This window comes from Halichoerus grypus, chromosome 8 (genome assembly GCF_964656455.1).
Source record: "Halichoerus grypus chromosome 8, mHalGry1.hap1.1, whole genome shotgun sequence".
NCBI classification, from domain to species: Eukaryota; Metazoa; Chordata; class Mammalia; order Carnivora; family Phocidae; genus Halichoerus; species Halichoerus grypus.
This window is the reverse complement of record NC_135719.1, coordinates 118,536,463-118,553,833: the sequence shown is the minus strand read 5'-3', so window position 1 is coordinate 118,553,833 and position 17,371 is coordinate 118,536,463. Positions and strand designations below refer to the sequence as shown.

General features: G+C 33.2%; 1 protein-coding gene across 18 annotated transcripts in view; it reads right to left on the bottom strand.

Annotated features, from left to right (window-relative positions):
* The window catches only part of GPHN (gephyrin), a 598,378-nt gene that overhangs the window by 289,479 nt on the left and 291,528 nt on the right, over positions 1 to 17,371 (bottom strand). For all 18 annotated transcript variants that reach the window (XM_036071130.2, XM_036071133.2, XM_036071135.2 and 15 more), the window contains one exon: positions 2,977 to 3,071. In XM_036071130.2, the coding sequence (XP_035927023.1) occupies positions 2,977 to 3,071 (95 nt within the window). The remainder of the gene's footprint in view (positions 1 to 2,976; positions 3,072 to 17,371) is intronic.

Here is a 17,371-nt window from a genome sequence, read left to right as displayed (position 1 = left end):
TAAGGCAAAGGCAGACACTTAACCAACTGAGCCGCCCAGGCATCCCATGAGATCTTTCTTTTTTTAATGTAAAAAAGAAGGGTTTTCTTTTTTAACCCATTTACAGCTCTAACTTTCCCTGTTAGTATTGTTTTCTGCGAATCACTTAAGTTTTGGTAGGAAACATAGGGCCAGAAGACAGTGGAATAATATTTTTTAAAGTGCTGAAAGAAAATAACTGCCAATCTAGAATTCTATATCTAGTGAAAATATCCTTCAGGAATGAAGGTAGAATGAAGATATTTCCAGACGGAGGAAAGCTACTAGAAGGTTTTGTCAGCAGACTTGCTCTCGGCCAGTAACAATACCATAATTGTGGTCAACACTTAAATAAGACTTACTATGAATCAGTTGTTGTTCTAAGCATTTTATATGAACTCACTTAATCCAAAAGGTTAGTACTATTAACATCCTCATATACAGATGAGAAAAAAAAAACAAACCAAAAAAATGTTAAGTAGCTAGTAAGTAGTAGAGCCAGAATGGAACGCAAGCAATCTGGCTTCAGAGATGATGGTCTTAACTATTACTTGGTACTATCCTGTAACTGACTTGCACAAAGTAACTGGAGGATATTTCATCACATAGATGAAAACCATTTTAAACAGATTTAGTAATTAAAACAATTTTTACTTAATGCTGCTCTCTAGAGATAAAAATAGGAAGGCAAGGAAACAACTTTGATATATTACTTTGAAAAAAGTTCTATAGAATTAGGATGAAACACTGATTTATCAACAGTAATCATAACAATAAACATTTTTTGAGTACTTACTATGTGTCAGGAGTTGTTTTGGGGTCTGAGGATATAAAAATGAACATGAGAAAGTTCCTGTTCTTAGGGATTTTATACAAATTAGGTTATACAAATAAGTACATAATTGCAATATAGCATGTGCTATAATAGAAGCACGTACAAATCCCAAGGAAGATACAAGGTAAAAATGCTGTAGAACATAAGCATCAGTATAATCATGGCTGTTTTAAAATAGTAATTTTTTAAAAGCCTAGAAAATGTTCACAAAAAATGAACATTTAGGAAAATATTCCACAATTTCTTATGCATAACTCATATAGACTACTATCTCTGTTTTAAATTTGTAAATAAACTCTGTTAAATCAGCAATGAACAGGAAAAAAAGCCACAAGAATCTGTTACCACGCTGTGTATTTATTTTAATTTTCAAAGCCTTCAGCATAAAGATGATGGACTTATTCCAAAGTACTTAGAATCAACTCCTGCTGATTAATTTTCTATCACTCAGCAGTCATGTGGATTCAGAAGGTAGAAGAGGAATTAATTCAGAAAATTCTTTCAATAAGACAAAAAGTGCTATTTCTATACTGTATCAAGAAAGCTATAAAGGGTTATTTTAACAGTTGCAAAGAATAAGTTCTCCAGCTAAACTGTGGGATCTTTAAGGTGAGGGCCATGTCATAATTTTCTTTCTATCCTTAGTATCTCTGATGGTTAATTTGGGGCCTAGCAAATAGAGTATTACTATGTTTGCTGAATTAGATTTTTATTAAATAAAAGAATTAACAAGAGATGAAGTTTAATTTTTTCTTGACTATATCCTTGTATGTCAAGAAAGAGTTCTTTTATGTTCAAATGTCACTACTTAATTCCATAGAGAAAAGGATCAAATGTGACCCCTGACCTCAGAAGTGTAGGGAATGTAAGTATGTTTAAAAAAAGAACAGCAAAGGGGTGCCTGGGTGGAGCAGTTGATTGAGCCTCTGACTCTCACTTTTGGCTCAGGTCTGATCTCAGGGTCATGAGATCGAGCCCTGCGTTGGGCTCTGTGCTCAGCATGGAGTCTGCTTGAGTTTCTCTCTCCTTCTTCCTCTGCCCTTCCCCCCTGTACTTTCTCTCTGAAATAAATAAATAAATCTTAAAAAAAAAAAAAGAACAGCATAGAAGAATGATAAGTTCCTTAAAGATCAGCATGGACTTTTAAATTTAAAATTTCTACATGCTATTGTAATTCTTTTTTGCTCTTACTTAAATGAAATGTTATAATATAGTACCTATGACAGCAAAAAGAATACAGTAACTAATGACCAATTCACATTTCCCTGTAGCTGTGCTTCAAGTGTCTGCGATTAATGGGATATAAACCCTAAGTAACAGAAACGGCATTATTATTCATATTCCATGTGCTATGTAGATATACTTAGTTTTGTATTCATATTTCACACAGGATGAATAAATGGCTATACATAATGATTATGAAACCATGCAATTATAAAGTTGCTGTGTATTTTTAGATTGCTCTGAGATCAACTGCCTATTAATCAGTGGTCATTAAATCAATAGATTCTAAGTTGATACTTCTGTCTTTAACTTAAATGATGTATGTTGTCCTCATTAAAGGAGATTTTAATCTAAGAGTTACTAAAACAATAATATCACACAGAGAATCGATGTCACCATCTATGTCAACAAAGGCATAGTTTTAAATATACTAACATAATATACTACTAATATACTATTAATTCAGCTTCTTTTTATGACCACACATGAATATGCCTATTTACAAATTCCTAACATATAAGAATAACTTATTGAAAAAAACCTCTACTGTTTTGTTTTATTAAATTAGCATTTGATGACAATTAATGATTATTAATTGATGATTACAAATAATCACACACAAAAATAATTTTATATCTTAATAAACTGGACTCCTCTCTGGGTTTGGATTGACACCTTTTAGCAAAGTATAATATTTTCTAAAAGTTTAAACATAATATGTAAAAAAAAACGAGGGAAAATGGTCAAGATTTAGACAGGATACTAAGACTCTGAACTCTGGGGAAAAAAGGGAGCAAATTTAAGTGTTATTGACTGAAGTTTCTTATGTTTATCAGTCTATTGTAGTGATTAGTGGTATGGAATTAATTTTCTTTGCAACATGTTAGTGACTTTCTTACCTAGAGAGCATGCCCAGAGGTGTAACATTAAGTGATCCCATCAGCATTGCCAGGGCCATCCCTGGTGCTTCCCGTTCTATTACTTCTTTTGTGGCCTGTAATTAAAGATTAAATAGCAGACTGAGTGAAATTAGCCAAAAATAAGGAAGGCAGAGTAGTAAAATTAACTTAAAAATAATTATAAATCATACTTTCTATTGACCATACCTTGTAGTTCCCTAAACATTGTTTTTAAGGTATCAAGACTCAGTTCTTCGGGACTAGTGAATAAAAGCTGAGAACCAGGACATCCAGGGAAATTTTATACATTAGCAGACCCTTCTTATCTCTTATAACTCGGAGGTATTTGATGTAAGTCCCATCTAATAACCTAAATTTTAAGATGTAGACTTAGATTGCTATAATAGCTCAACAGATTTTCATAGGGCAAGAAATCTGGGTTACTTTTTGACTATTACGCATGAAATAATCCCTAAAACCTGAGATCATTTGTATCTCTCCCAGCTCTATGATTTTATGATATAATTAAAACGAACTCAGGAAGTCACCACGTCAACTTTCTCATGTATTTGGTAGAAGAAAAACTCAATTTGCCATCTTCTATATTTTCAATACAAATTAACTATCTTATTTTAAAAAAGAATCAATGAAGTGATAGGCTTTCACTATACAATAGAAGTTTTAAGATAGGGCGTTCTTAACACAAGTGTGGTTAAACCTGAAATAAGAGAATGAAGAAGACAGGAAAATTTCACTTTCTAAAGGTCAATCAAAATAGGTATATATTTATATTGTGATGGTAAAGATATGTTTTAGGCTAAAAGTTATGAGTGAAATACATGACTGAATCCATTCCTAATCCTCTATTTCTACAGATGTTAACAGGTTAAAATAATTGGGAGCAATATAGGAATAAAGCTTGCAAAATAAACTATTCCATTAAAGAAGAAGAAAGGCAAATGAAATAAAAGGAAAATTATGGAGGAATATAGAGAAAGGTTGATTTTTTAAGTATTTTATTAGAAGTAGAGAGATAGTACTAAATAAGATTGTAGCTCTGGACAAAATTTAGGTTAAGGACTTGGCAAAGTAAAATGTATCAAGTATGTGTTAGATGCTGGGATGTTATAAACTTTGAAGATGCATATAAATTAGTTATTTAATACCTTATAATTATATAGAATAAAGGATTACCAGAATTAATGTGATCTACTCGTCCACTGAATCCCAGCATAATGTAGTATTTAACAATGGCAGAAATTTTAAAAAAATATTAACACTACCATTATGCTTTTCAATAAAACCTGCCTTAAAAATAGAGAATTTTGGGGGCGCCTGGATGGCTCAGTCATTAAGTGTCCGCCTTCAGCTCAGGTCATGATCCCAGAGTCCTGGGATCGAGCCCCACATCAGGCTCCCTGATCAGCAGGAAGCCTGCTTCTCCCTCTCCCACTCCCCCTGTTTGTGTTCCCTCTCTCGCTGTATCTCTCCCTCTGTCAAATAAATAAATAAATAAATAAATAAATTTTAAATTCTCTAAGAAATTCTTAAATTCCTAAGTTTGGGAGTTAATTACTTTGATTTAAATATATAGCTAAAAAATGTCAAGCTAGCATTATTCAGAATCTATCTGTTGTTTTCCAAATTCAAGCTATCCGGTATGACTTTGAGGTGTCCTGAGAAGAAACACTTTCTATATTACAAACTGCTTTATTGATGTTTATAACTTTTTCTTAGAGACTGTAAAATCTTAGAGTCTTAAAAATCAACCATGTAGTATTACTGAGAACAATCTTAAAAGAATTCTTTCGATAGGGCTAATATTTACTTCATTATCTACTTGAAAAAGTCACAAAAGCAGTGTTCAACATTTAATGAATTTGGGATCACATAAAGATGATGTACTCCAAAGTACAGTAGCACACTTTATTTAAGGGAAAATGAAAAAAATATAAAAATAGCTGAGAAGTCTTTCACTTAAACAGATACTTCAAATAACAACATTTATCCATCCATCCAACAAATATTTATTAAGTATCTACTATGTACTAGGTATTATTCTAGGCATTGATGTTACAGTAGTGAATAAAACACATTTCTAAGAGTGTGTAAATTCAGTGTCACCTACTACATGAAAAACCTGATTGATGAATTACATATGAGAATTACCTACAAGAGATGCAATTCACTAATTTCTATAGATTCTCTAAAATACACCGTTGGATTTGGTTGGGCCGCAGTGGTCTACCTAGAATGCCTTTTCCGACTCTTCAAAGAATTGTTTTACTGTATGCAAGTGGATCCAATGAAATGGCTCAGTGAAACTCACATTTACATTAGGAAGTATTTGAGGCCATTGTATACCACATTTCTCTGTGATCCTCTTTAAGAGGAGCTATTGGAGAAACTTTCTCTTAAGGTACTCTGTGCCACCAGTTTTTTTTTTTTTTTTTGATCTTTTTTTTTAAAAATTACAGTGCTTGTGAGTCAAGTTACCCTTGAAAACAGAGACAAACCTGTGGATACTTTTTAGTACAGAACACAGCTTAATTTCCTCTTATTTTTCCTTGCCTTATTTCCCCACATTTATCTTATTAAAAGTTCTGTTGTGTTTTACGTATTTGGGCAAACCATCCTAAATATTTTTCAGAGTATTAATAACTGTATGGATGATGGATAGATGGATGGATGAAAAAATGTATTTTTTGTTTAAAGATTTTATTTATTTATTTGAGAGAGAGAGAATGAGAGAGAGCACATGAGAAGGGTTAGGGTCAGAGGGAGAAGCAGACTCCCCGCTGAGCAGGGAGCCTGATGTGGGACTCGATCCAGGGACTCCCAGATCATGACCTGAGCCGAAGGCAGTCGCTTAACCAACTGAGCCACCCAGGCGCCCGAAAAAATGTATTCTTTACAGAGAAGTCTTCATCTTTTTCTTAACATAATTTAGGGAGGTCAATTGATGGTGAAGCCCTCTAGATATCTGGACCTATAGACACAAATTTTCCTTATTTGAGAACATAAAAGGAAAATATACGCTGTGGTGATGCCACTAAAAGGCACTAGTGTCTACAGTGGTTAGTGCTGAAGTTGTCAGACTCTTTCTAGGACTACCACAAATCAACCTCTTCGATAAGGTATTTCTAAATAATGCACAAAATAGCCTTTTTTACATCTATATCAAATACAGCTTTTCCATAAAACATCAGAACCCTTCTATTTCCTTTTTATTTTCTCTTCCTCTAAAGCTGTTTGGTATAGCAGAAAGATCACCATCTGTGAAGTCAGACAATGCCAGCACACAGTTAAGCTTCATGAGAGCAAGGGCTGGACGGGTTGCAGCACCTAGCACAGTGCCCAACTTATAGCATGTATACTAAATAAATATTTGTTGAATAAAAGGATGAATAAATGAACCAATATAGGTTTGAAACCCAGCTGTATCACTTAGTTTCTCCGTGAATTAGAACAAAATATTTAATCTCTTGGAGGTTCAGTGTACTTATGAATAAAATGGAGATAATAACAAAACCTACCTACATCTTATGAGAATTAAATCACCTAGTATAGAATAGGCATTCAATACATGTCAATTCTCTTTATGCCTCTTCTTTCCAATTCTCCTTATATCCTTGAAGTTTTGATTGTACCAGTTAGAGAACAGGAACAATACAAAAATCCAGAAACCAAACCTAGAAAACAGTGGTTGAAAAGCAAAGATGAGGGGAAAGAGAACAGAGAGCAAGAACCTAAATGTAAGAACACTGGCAAGTGGGGAACAGGGAGCAGAATACTGAAATACTGGATCTAAGGAATAAGCAACCAAATGAAATGTTTGAATTGGAAGATGGACAGGAGGGTAAGAGCTGGGTAAAAACATATATAAACCATAAATGAAAAGATACAACTAGAAGGCAAAGAGCAAGGGAATAAAACTCAATTTAGAATAAAATGAGAAAATATTATCTATCTAAATTATTAGAAAATAGAAACAGAAGAATAGTTTTAATAAGTGTAGCTTTATCTGTGCCTGTTAATGAAGAGATAACAAGCACTCATTATCAATAGGCTATTTATAATCAATGACAAAAAAGAATGCCATTAAAAGTTTGAAATTTTTTCTTAATTAGCTTAAAAATGTTTCCAACTTTCTTATACATTATTTATTTATCAATTCTTTTTTCCTTGAGCAATAGCAGAAGTTTATAATCCTACTTCAGATATAACCTTTTCTGAACTATGAGAGTCCAAAATAATAAGGTTTAATTGGATTTAGCCATTCTCTTTAAATAAAACATTTCATCTTTAACTTCTAAATACTTTCTAAACTATGAAAATTGTTGAATACTTTCTAAACTATGAAACCTCCAATGGAAAATCACTTATTGTGATCTTTTTCTTTTATTAGTGACACTTTCAAGATAACATTAAAGTCAAAAAGTGCTTCAAAGACTGCTCAAGTTGCAAGAAAAAAAAAAAGCGTGTCATAAACAATGATTTTATAGCCCAGAGAACTGGTCAATGAAATTCAGATCCATTTTAATTTCACAGGAAAAACAATCTTAAAAGATGTTATTGCTAACAGGCAATGATGTTTAAATATGTATAGGACACATATTACCTAAATGTAAATGTGCATAAATTCCTTATACCTCATGGTGAATGTGAATAAACACTTAGTATAGCACTTTTATTTATTTTTCTAGACATATTTTTGTCAATAATCTATATATTAATAATTATATGCTTGCTACTTGACTATATAAATTTAGTAAAATTTCCTCCTAACAATTCTTGCAGTGCCCTCTACTGAATAACCTTAAATCACAAAGAGTATCTTTGAAACACTATCTAATAATGTTACTAATAATATTATTAATAATGTTACTCTATCAAGGTAGGATATTTACAGCAGTAGTTCTCAGCCTTGAGCGTGAATCAGAATCTCCTAGACTCCTTGTTAAACACTGACTGCTAGGTCCCACCCAGAGATTTTGATCAGAAAGTCTGGTTGGGGCCTCAAAATGTACATTTCTAACAAGTTTCCAGGTTGATGCTGGTCAAAGGACCAAATTTTGAAAAACACATTGCAGATGGAAGAAATGAAGCAGATTAATGATAATGTATACCACTTGATCTAATCTTCATGATTACCTTATGTTCAACTTTGTAAAGCAGATTGAAATAAATGTGAGGAGTCTTTATCAGAGCAAATATAGACCTACTGAAGAGGTAAATTAGGTAAAAAATAGGCAGTTTAATGACAGCCAATTAAATTTTCCTTACTTTATCGATTAAAGGGCAAACACATTAATTTTATTTTACAATTTAGAAAAGGGTTGTAATAACCTAAACATTCAGAGCCTGCTTCTATAATTATCCTATGGTACAAAGAAGCTATCTTTAATGTACTTCTTTTCTCAGAATTACACATGATGGATAAAACTTGTACATGACTAACTCCTATGGATATTCAAGGAACACCAGCTATAAATCTACTCTTCTTCTCTCATTTAAGAAACAGCAGAATGGAAGAGTCATATTATTCTAAGGACAGCCTTGAATTTATTCTAATTAATTAAAATATTCATTTGCATATTTTGTTCATTTTAAATTAGTTGCAAACACCTTTCAACCAATCATAACACATCAGTGTATCATAACGTGTGACTAAGTGGTTAAATGCTACTGTTACACAGAAGCTGCAACCAGGGAATGGAGGTAGTTATCTCAGTTTTACTTGGAAAATATGATCTTATTTGCGTATTTCTTTTCCTCAGAGTTTTTAGCCTTCTTAAATATTTACATCTTCCTCCACTCTCGGAAGAAGTAGAAAACTTTTCAAAATGGAGATATTCCCATTTTGTTTTTCAGTTAAAGTTATACAGTGTTTAAATAAGATCTTGGTATGATGAAAGATCAAAGGAGACAGTTTAATTGTACAGAGAAAACACAAAAGAGTAAAAATTTAAGTATTGCAGCAGTGTCATTTTCCATTCCATTTAATGAACATATACTTTGCAGTGAGCATCAGATGAAAAGACTCCAGAGTTGAAACTCAGTTCCCATTAAGTGTCACAGAGTTAACATATCATCATGCTAAGTAAGGTTCTAATGTTTAAAGATAAGTATTTCTTGTATAGCATGGCCCCTAAAGCAAGCCAACCAATTTATCTAGCTCAACAAAAGGATTTATTTATTTTTTAGATTTTTTTTTTTTTAATTATTTATTAGAAAGAAAGAGAACAAGAGTGAGAGAGAGCAAGAGTGAGAGCGGTGGGTGGGGGAGGCCGGAGAGAGAGAGAGTGAGCAGGGGCAGAGGGAGAGGGAGAAGCAGACTCCCTTCTGAGTAGGGAGCCCAATGTGGGGTTTGATCCCAGGACTCTGGGATCATGACCTGAACTGAAAGGCAGATGCTTAACCAACAGAGCCACCCAGGCACCCACAAAAGGATCTATTTTAATGATGGAATAAAAACTGGTTTCTGGGCTACTGAGAATATGCTTTTTCATGGGTGATTATAAGATTTCCAAGTGTTGGGGCGCCTGGGTGGCTCAGTCGTTAAGCGTCTGCCTTCGGCTCAGGTCATGATCCCAGAGTCCTGGGATCGAGCCCCACATCGGGCTCCATGCTCCGCAGGAAGCCTGCTTCTCCCTCTCTCACTCCCACTGCTTGTGTTCCCTCTCTCACTGTGTCTGTCTCTGTCAAATAAATAAATAAAATCTTAAAAAAAAAAAAAAAAAGATTTCCAAGTGTTACTTTATGAAAAATCTCACTATGTTTGCTAACATTTAGATCCCAACTCTTGTTAACCAACTTGAGAGTATATAGCAAGTACTTCCTAACTTTACAACTTTTCTTTTTACACAGTGAGTTATTTTTCACATTATTTTCCTCCTTTATCTAAACATTAACTTGATAATCAAATTATCAAACAAAAAATCAGGGAATTCAGATGAGAAAATTAGTTTTGTGAGATTTTCATGAGAATACTTATCATCATATTCCACTTATATAAATAGCACTACTTTACATCTCACTGCAGGGAAAGGTGAAAGAATGGCGATATTTCTATCGATTATTAGCATTTTTATATCTGCAATATACATTTATTCATTTTTGGCATTATGTGAAAAATAATAAAGTTCTCTTTTAAGGTAGGGTGTGGTTGCATATATCTTTTCTTTTTTCCTTTTTTTAAAAATATTTTATTTACTTATTTGAGAGAGAGAGAGAGCGCGCATGCGGGGGGGGGGGGGAGAAGGAGAGGGAGAAGCAGACTCCCTGCTCAGCCCTGATGTGGGGCTCAATCCCAGGACCCTGGGATCATGACCTGAGCCAAAGGCAGATGCTTAACCGACTGAGACACTCAGGCACTCCTGCATATGTATATAGAAAAAAATGTTACTCATTCATACTCTTCAAAAGCTGATATATAGATATAGGAAAATATCCTGTTTCTCAAATCTGAAGAAAGAAGAAGTTGAAAGATGATACAATTTGAAATTGTACTAAAAGGGGGCTGTCTGGTTAGTCAACTGGTGAGAATATAACCCAGTCTCTATTCCAGCTACTCTGGAGTTGTTTTTTGTTGTTTTTTTTTAAATGTAGTTAGTAGTGTATAATATAAACAGAAACAAAAAGCTGCCTAAAAAAATCTATACATTGAATTTTTACTTTATTATGATGATACACAATTACTTGGTATACCTAAAGCAATGCAAGTTTTAATATTCATATAACAACATAACTAACTGTGCTTAAACATCTTAATTGAGACTAAAAGAAACAAGCTCCCCTACAACCCAGCAGTTGTACTACTGGATATTTACCCCAAAGACACAGATGTAGTGAAAAGAAGGGCCATATGCACCCCAATGTTCATAGCAGCAATGTCCGCAAGAGCCAAACTGTGGAAAGAGCCAAGATGCCCTTCAACAGATGAATGGATAAAGAAAATGTGGTCCATATATACAATGGAATATTACTCAGCCATCAGAAAGGATGAATACCCAACTTTTACATCAACATGGATGGGACTGGAGGAGATTATGCTAAGTGAAATAAGTTAAGCAGAGAAGGTCAATTATCATATGGTTTCACTTATTTGTGGAACATAAGGAATAGCATGGAGGACATTAGGAGAAGGAAGAGAAAAATGAAGAGGGTGGGAATCGGAGGGGAAGATGAACCACGAGAGACTATGGACTCTGAGAAACAAACTGAGGATTTTAGAGGGGAGGGGGGTGGGGGGATGGGTTAGCCCGGTGATGGGTATTAAGGAGGGCACATATTGCATGGAGCAGTGGATGTTAAATGAAAACAATGGATCGTGGATCACTACATCAAAAACTAATGATGTACTGTATGGTGACTAACATAACATAAAAAAAAAAGAAAGAAAGAAGCTCCTACTTTAGGCCTATATGTACTACTTGCAAATGGCTCACTGTCAACTGATTTTACAAAGTCTAAAACTTTGCTCTTTTGCCCTGAGATGTGATAATTCTCACTGTGGCCTCTTTATAAAGTATCTACATGAAGAACATGTAATTATCACGTTTAAAGTTCTCATTCTGCAAAACTGGATTCTCACCAAAATAGGCACATGTGATAAAGTGAGAGGAACAAGAAATAGGTGAAGTAAAGGAAGTGGGATGAGTGGAAGAACTGCTGAGAAGAGAGAAAAAAGCAAAAACAGCTCCTTTCTATTTTAATTATCATTATAAAGTGTTGTACTTTGTCATCTCATACCACCCTCAGTTTTAAAATTAGAAGCCAATTGGGAAAGAAGAAAATGAGTAAGTCCTTCCTAAAAAGAAAGAAATTCAATATTTCTGTTGTTTTGATAAAAACTTAAGTAAGTAGAAGTTCCATTAGTAAAGATGAGAGAAAAATGTATACACGTAAGTATCTGGAGCCTATGACATGCTGTAGCTTGAATTAAACGAGTTGCTCTACAGTTTTGCTCATCTAAAAATTGATTATAGAGCTATTAATGTCTCAGTTTATGATCAGGCTTTTTATTTATCATCTATAATCTAATAGTATTTAATTGTTCACATATTAAATGATTATCAGGTTATGTTTTTATGCCTCTGGAAGTTTATCTATCTCTCAGTTTTCCATTTGTAAAAAGGGGTAATGATATTTGTTGTTATTCTTAAAAAACTGAAGTGTTAACACTATAAAAAATTTTTAGCTAACTGAAAGGATGTCACAATATAATACTAGTATGACAACATACACCACATTAAATTTATAATGCTCTGACAAGGCTCTTATTTCTCTTATTTACTACACTGGAGAGCTAAACATGAGTAATATTTTTAACTACATAATTCAATAATTATAAGTTTTTATTTATGGTCCTTTCTTATAAAACACCTACTGATATTTTCTATTTAAATAATTAACATATTCCTGTATTACATAATACAGAGGAGATTTATTACTTCTCTTTTTGTAAATCCTACGACTAATCCAATGCCACAGGGTAAATCAATAGAAAACCCCAGAAAGGAACTCAGACCTATGGACTCCATCCAATTCTGAACTTAATCCATTAATCTGTTATTGTATGTTTTCAGTTTATAAGACATTGCACCCCATTCAGACATAGGAATGATTTTTTTTCTCTGCTTAAATGCAATAAAACATATAAAATACTTAGTATCATTCCTAATATATATCAAATACTTAACAAATGTTGGGTACTATTATTTATACTAACACACAAATCTAAAGTCACCTATGTTGTAGAAATTGTTATAGCCAAAGCAACTGTGAAAACTGAATAGTTCTATAAGAAAGAGTACAGAATAGAAATTATGAGAGGAATATGTCTATTTTTGAATGTACATGAATTACCAGAAGATGTCTAAAGAATGTAACATGCCAGCAACAATCTTGAAAATTTAATGAAGAATTATCAGAAGCAGCAGTTTTGAAGACACTGATTACCAGGAAGATAGCCTTGGACATTACCATACCTCTGAAGGAGACTGGGAAAGGAATGTGAGAAGATAGAAAATATCTTTTGAAGGAAAAAGAACTAATAGCACCTCTTGATTTACACTTTTGCCTAAGTCCAACAGAAAACAGCAATGTAGGGATGCCTGGCTGTTGCAGTCAGCCAAGTGTCTGGCTCTTGATTTTGGCTCAGGACATGATCTCAGGGTTGTGGGATCAAGCCCCACATCGGGCTCTATGCTCAGCGCGTTGTCTGCTTGTCCCTCTTCCTCTGCTTCCCCCCATTATCTCTCTCAAATACATAAATAAAATCTTAAAAAGAAAGAAAACAGCAATGTGATTATGTTCCTAAGCAAAGATGAAAAAATGTGTCCATAACTTTATATTAATTTTTAAATTTCCCTAACAATCATACACTAAAAATTAAAGATGTAAAAATAACAGCTGTCAGAATGGGAATAAGATTCAGGATGGTGAAAAATAGGGTAACACAAAGAGGCAATGTTCCACTCAATTCAAGTTAATGCTCTGCTGCTCATATTAAACACAGGGTTCTTAACATACTCATTTTCAATCAACTATTATTATACTCCATAGTAGAAAAATTTACTTTTTAAGAGCCTCCACATATACAAGAATGGATTAAAAAATTCAGTAAGTTACAACCTGGAAGAAATAGAAAAGGAAGAAGACATTATTTATTAAATAAAATTGACATAAGTTAGATGAAGGAAAATCTTTACCTTTATTATATTGGAAGTAAAATCTCTTAACAAGAAACTTAAAAATAATCAGGGGCCTAATTTTTAAAAACTGTTCTAAAAAGAGGTGCAGATATCCTTTACCACTGAAAAAGGTATAACCACAGGAATGCAAAAAAATCATAAATATAAAGAAAGTCTTAGAAAATTAAATATCAGTTCTCATATACACTTTAATTTGAAAAACGTGTATAAAAATATTTTATTCAATGAGGTTCTTCCAAGGAATCATAATTTTTATAGACTTGTGCACACATACACACACACACATATTTTTTTAGTGTGGAATTTGGGGTTAATATCTCCAAATCAGGATCTGTAATTTAAGCTTTGAGGATTGCAGACTCTTACAGAACATCCATACTATAGTACTTAGAATAAGGTAGTTTGCTATCCAAATGAAGCCTATGTTGCCCTAAAGACAGATTTAAGAAAAGTCAAAATAGAGTCCATTATTGAAGAAAAAAATTACACTTCATAAAATGAGGAATTGGGATTGAATTCTTCAAGTTAGGGCTATAGGAAACTGAACAGTTGACTTTATTAGAGCAGATGGTAGGAGTGGGAGGAAGTTGGTTGTATCTACTGGCACTAAATAAATCCCATCATCTAGTCAGAATGGGTAGAAATGATTATCCTTATTAACATACACACAACACACATACCAACATACACACACAGCCATGAGGCTGTTCATTTATAACCTTTCCTCTTTCAATGTTACCTTGATGCCCATTTTAGTCCATTGATACGCTCTAGAAATTGTACCCCTAAGTGTGGCTTAGTTATGCAAGAGCCAAACCAAATTCATAAGAATCAACCAACAAAGGATATAAAAAAAATCAGTTCTTTTTAAAATTCAGGTTTTTAAAACAAACCTGAAAGATTTGGTAACCAAGCAATATTATTTTATACTGAGGTAATTACGAATAGGTTAACTTGGGTCTTCTCTTCACATAAAAAATTAAGTATCCAAGAGCAGAGGATACCCAATGCAGGAACATTAAGTGGAACAGATGGAAATGCATTTTGCTCAAAACTGCAATAGGAAGGGCAGATTCTATACCTAACAGAATTTGCCTCTAGGGAAAGGAGAGAAAACAAAGAAATAGGTGGGGATGTGGGGAACAGCAAGACTAGATTCTGTCATGTCCTGGTTTCCCAGTTTGGTTTTTTTCCCCTTAATGCAAGCTGCCCAGAAGCTATGAGATATTTTGAAATTTTCTCTGAATAATTTTCAGATACCACAGCTTCATCAAATTCTCTATCTTTTTAAAGCCTTTTCTATTACAAAATGATGGGTCAATATAAGGAATATTTTCCTTAATCTTCTGACCTGTCTCTGATCAGCAGCAATGACAAGAAGATATCAAAGAGAAACATTAGTTGTTTAAACTGAAGGAATCAGAAAAAAAGAATAAAATTATTACATAGTATTCATTCCCAGCACCTCAAAATAAATCTGGCCTAAATCAATCAGGGCAAATGTAGGTCTACTCTTAGAGCTAGTTATAAAAATGGAGATTAAATCTGAGTTGTTCTTGTGTCACTGAGAGAGGTAGGTCAGGAAGCTAAATAAGTAATAATTACTAGAAATCAAAACATTAGTCTGTGAAAAGTGGTTAAGATTATTAAAGCAGAAGACAAATGATAAGGGTCATTATCATAACTGAAAAGCAAGCTCAGATATTTAAGTTTTACCTTAGAGTAATATGAGACACTATAATGTTTTGAGTCTAATATGACATTTCAGGCATAAATCTTTAAAGACAAGGTCACTGCTTTTGGTTAAACTATAGATAACTGTAACTTAAGATTCAAAAATGAGTGGGTTTTCAATCCTGGCATTTTTTTTTTCTTTCAAGATTTTATTTAAATTCGAGTTAGTTCACATATAGTGTAGTATTAGTTTTAGGGGTAGAATTTAGTGATTCATCCATTGAATATAACATCAGTGTTCATTATATCAAGTACCCTCCTTAATGCCCATTACCCAATTGCCCTATCCCTCCATCTACCTCCCCTCCAGCAGCCCTCAGTTTGTTCCCTATATTTAAGAGTCTCTTATGCTTTGCCTCCCTCTCTGTCGTTATCTTATTTTTCCTTTCCTTTCCCTATGTTCATCTGTTTTGCTTCTCAAATTCTATATATGAGTGAAATCATATGGTATTTGTCTTTCTCTGTATTATTTCGCTTAGCATAATACACTATAGTTCCTTCCACATCATTGCAAATGGCAAAATTTCATTGTTTTTGATGGCTGAGTAATATTCCATTGTATAGATATACCACATCTTTATCCAATTCATCAGTTAATGGACATTTGGGCTCTTTCCATGTTTTAGCTATTGTTTTCAATCCTGGCATATTAAGATCATTCTACAGGTTGGTTTCAAGATTTTTCAGAGTTTTTCAATTAAGTGGGATAGTAAAATTATTATAAGTCAGAGGTAAAATTATTATGTGGGAGGAGCAAAACTTTTAATATATTATCTTACATTAAAATATACTATTTTTATTATGTAATAAAAGATTTTATTTATTTTTTATTTATTTTTTTAATTTAAGTAGGGTCCAAGCCCAGTGTGGAGCCCAACACGAGACTCGAACTCACAACCGTGAGATCAAGACCTGAGCTGAAATCAAGCGTCAGATGCTTAACCAACTGAGCCACCCAGCTGCCCCCGTGATAAAAGATTTTAAAAACTTGTTACCTAAAACATAAAAGTGGGAAGGCACATAGCAGCAGAAAAAATGACAATACTGAATACATCAGGAAGAGAAAATAATACAATGCTTATTCAATTCAGTTTTGAAATATACGATCTTCATCAAGAAAACACTTTAGAACTTTTAATATAAACCACAAATTTAATAGGTACATGGCACCCTAGGATTTGATATATTGTTTTCCTAATAAATGTGGTCTGTTTTCTATCTAAAATTTTAGAACAAGTTTCTGTATTATATTATGAACCTCAAAGTAGACATTTCACATATTTACAACACAAAATGAAAACCTGTGTAAAATAATTTATAACTTTTTCAATACTTTGAAGATACATTTTTCTGTCTGTTTCATTCCAATGTTGTTTAAAAGCCTACTGTCATTCCTTTGTAAGTGATCTGTCCTTTCTCTCTGGCTACTTTTAAGATCTTCTCTTTTATTTTGGATTTGAAGTTTCATTTTAATGTATTCAGGCATCAATTTATTTTACTTATCCATCTCAATTTATACTGTATCTCCAGGACATGTGGTTTCATGTTTTTTTCAGCAGTTTGGTAAATTTACAGCCGTTACCTCTGTAATCATTGCCTTTCCTCCATTCTCTTCTTTTGGGGCTTTGATGTAATGTAGTTTGGACCTTCTCATTTCTTTCTTCATACCTTATGTCTCTCCCATATTTATATAACATCATCTCTCTATGTAATTATTCCAATATGAAGTAATTTTCTCAGAACTATGTTTCAGTATGCTAATTCTTCTGCTGGTCTAATCTGCTGTTTCATCTGTTCACAGATTTAAAAATTTTAATTTATATTTTCCCATTTCTAGGAGTCCTATTTTCTTCCAAATTGCTCATTCAAAAATAATGGTCTTTTGCAATGTTTTTACCTTGTGTGTCTTTGTTCTTTTGAAGATTTCATCATAGGTAGCTTAA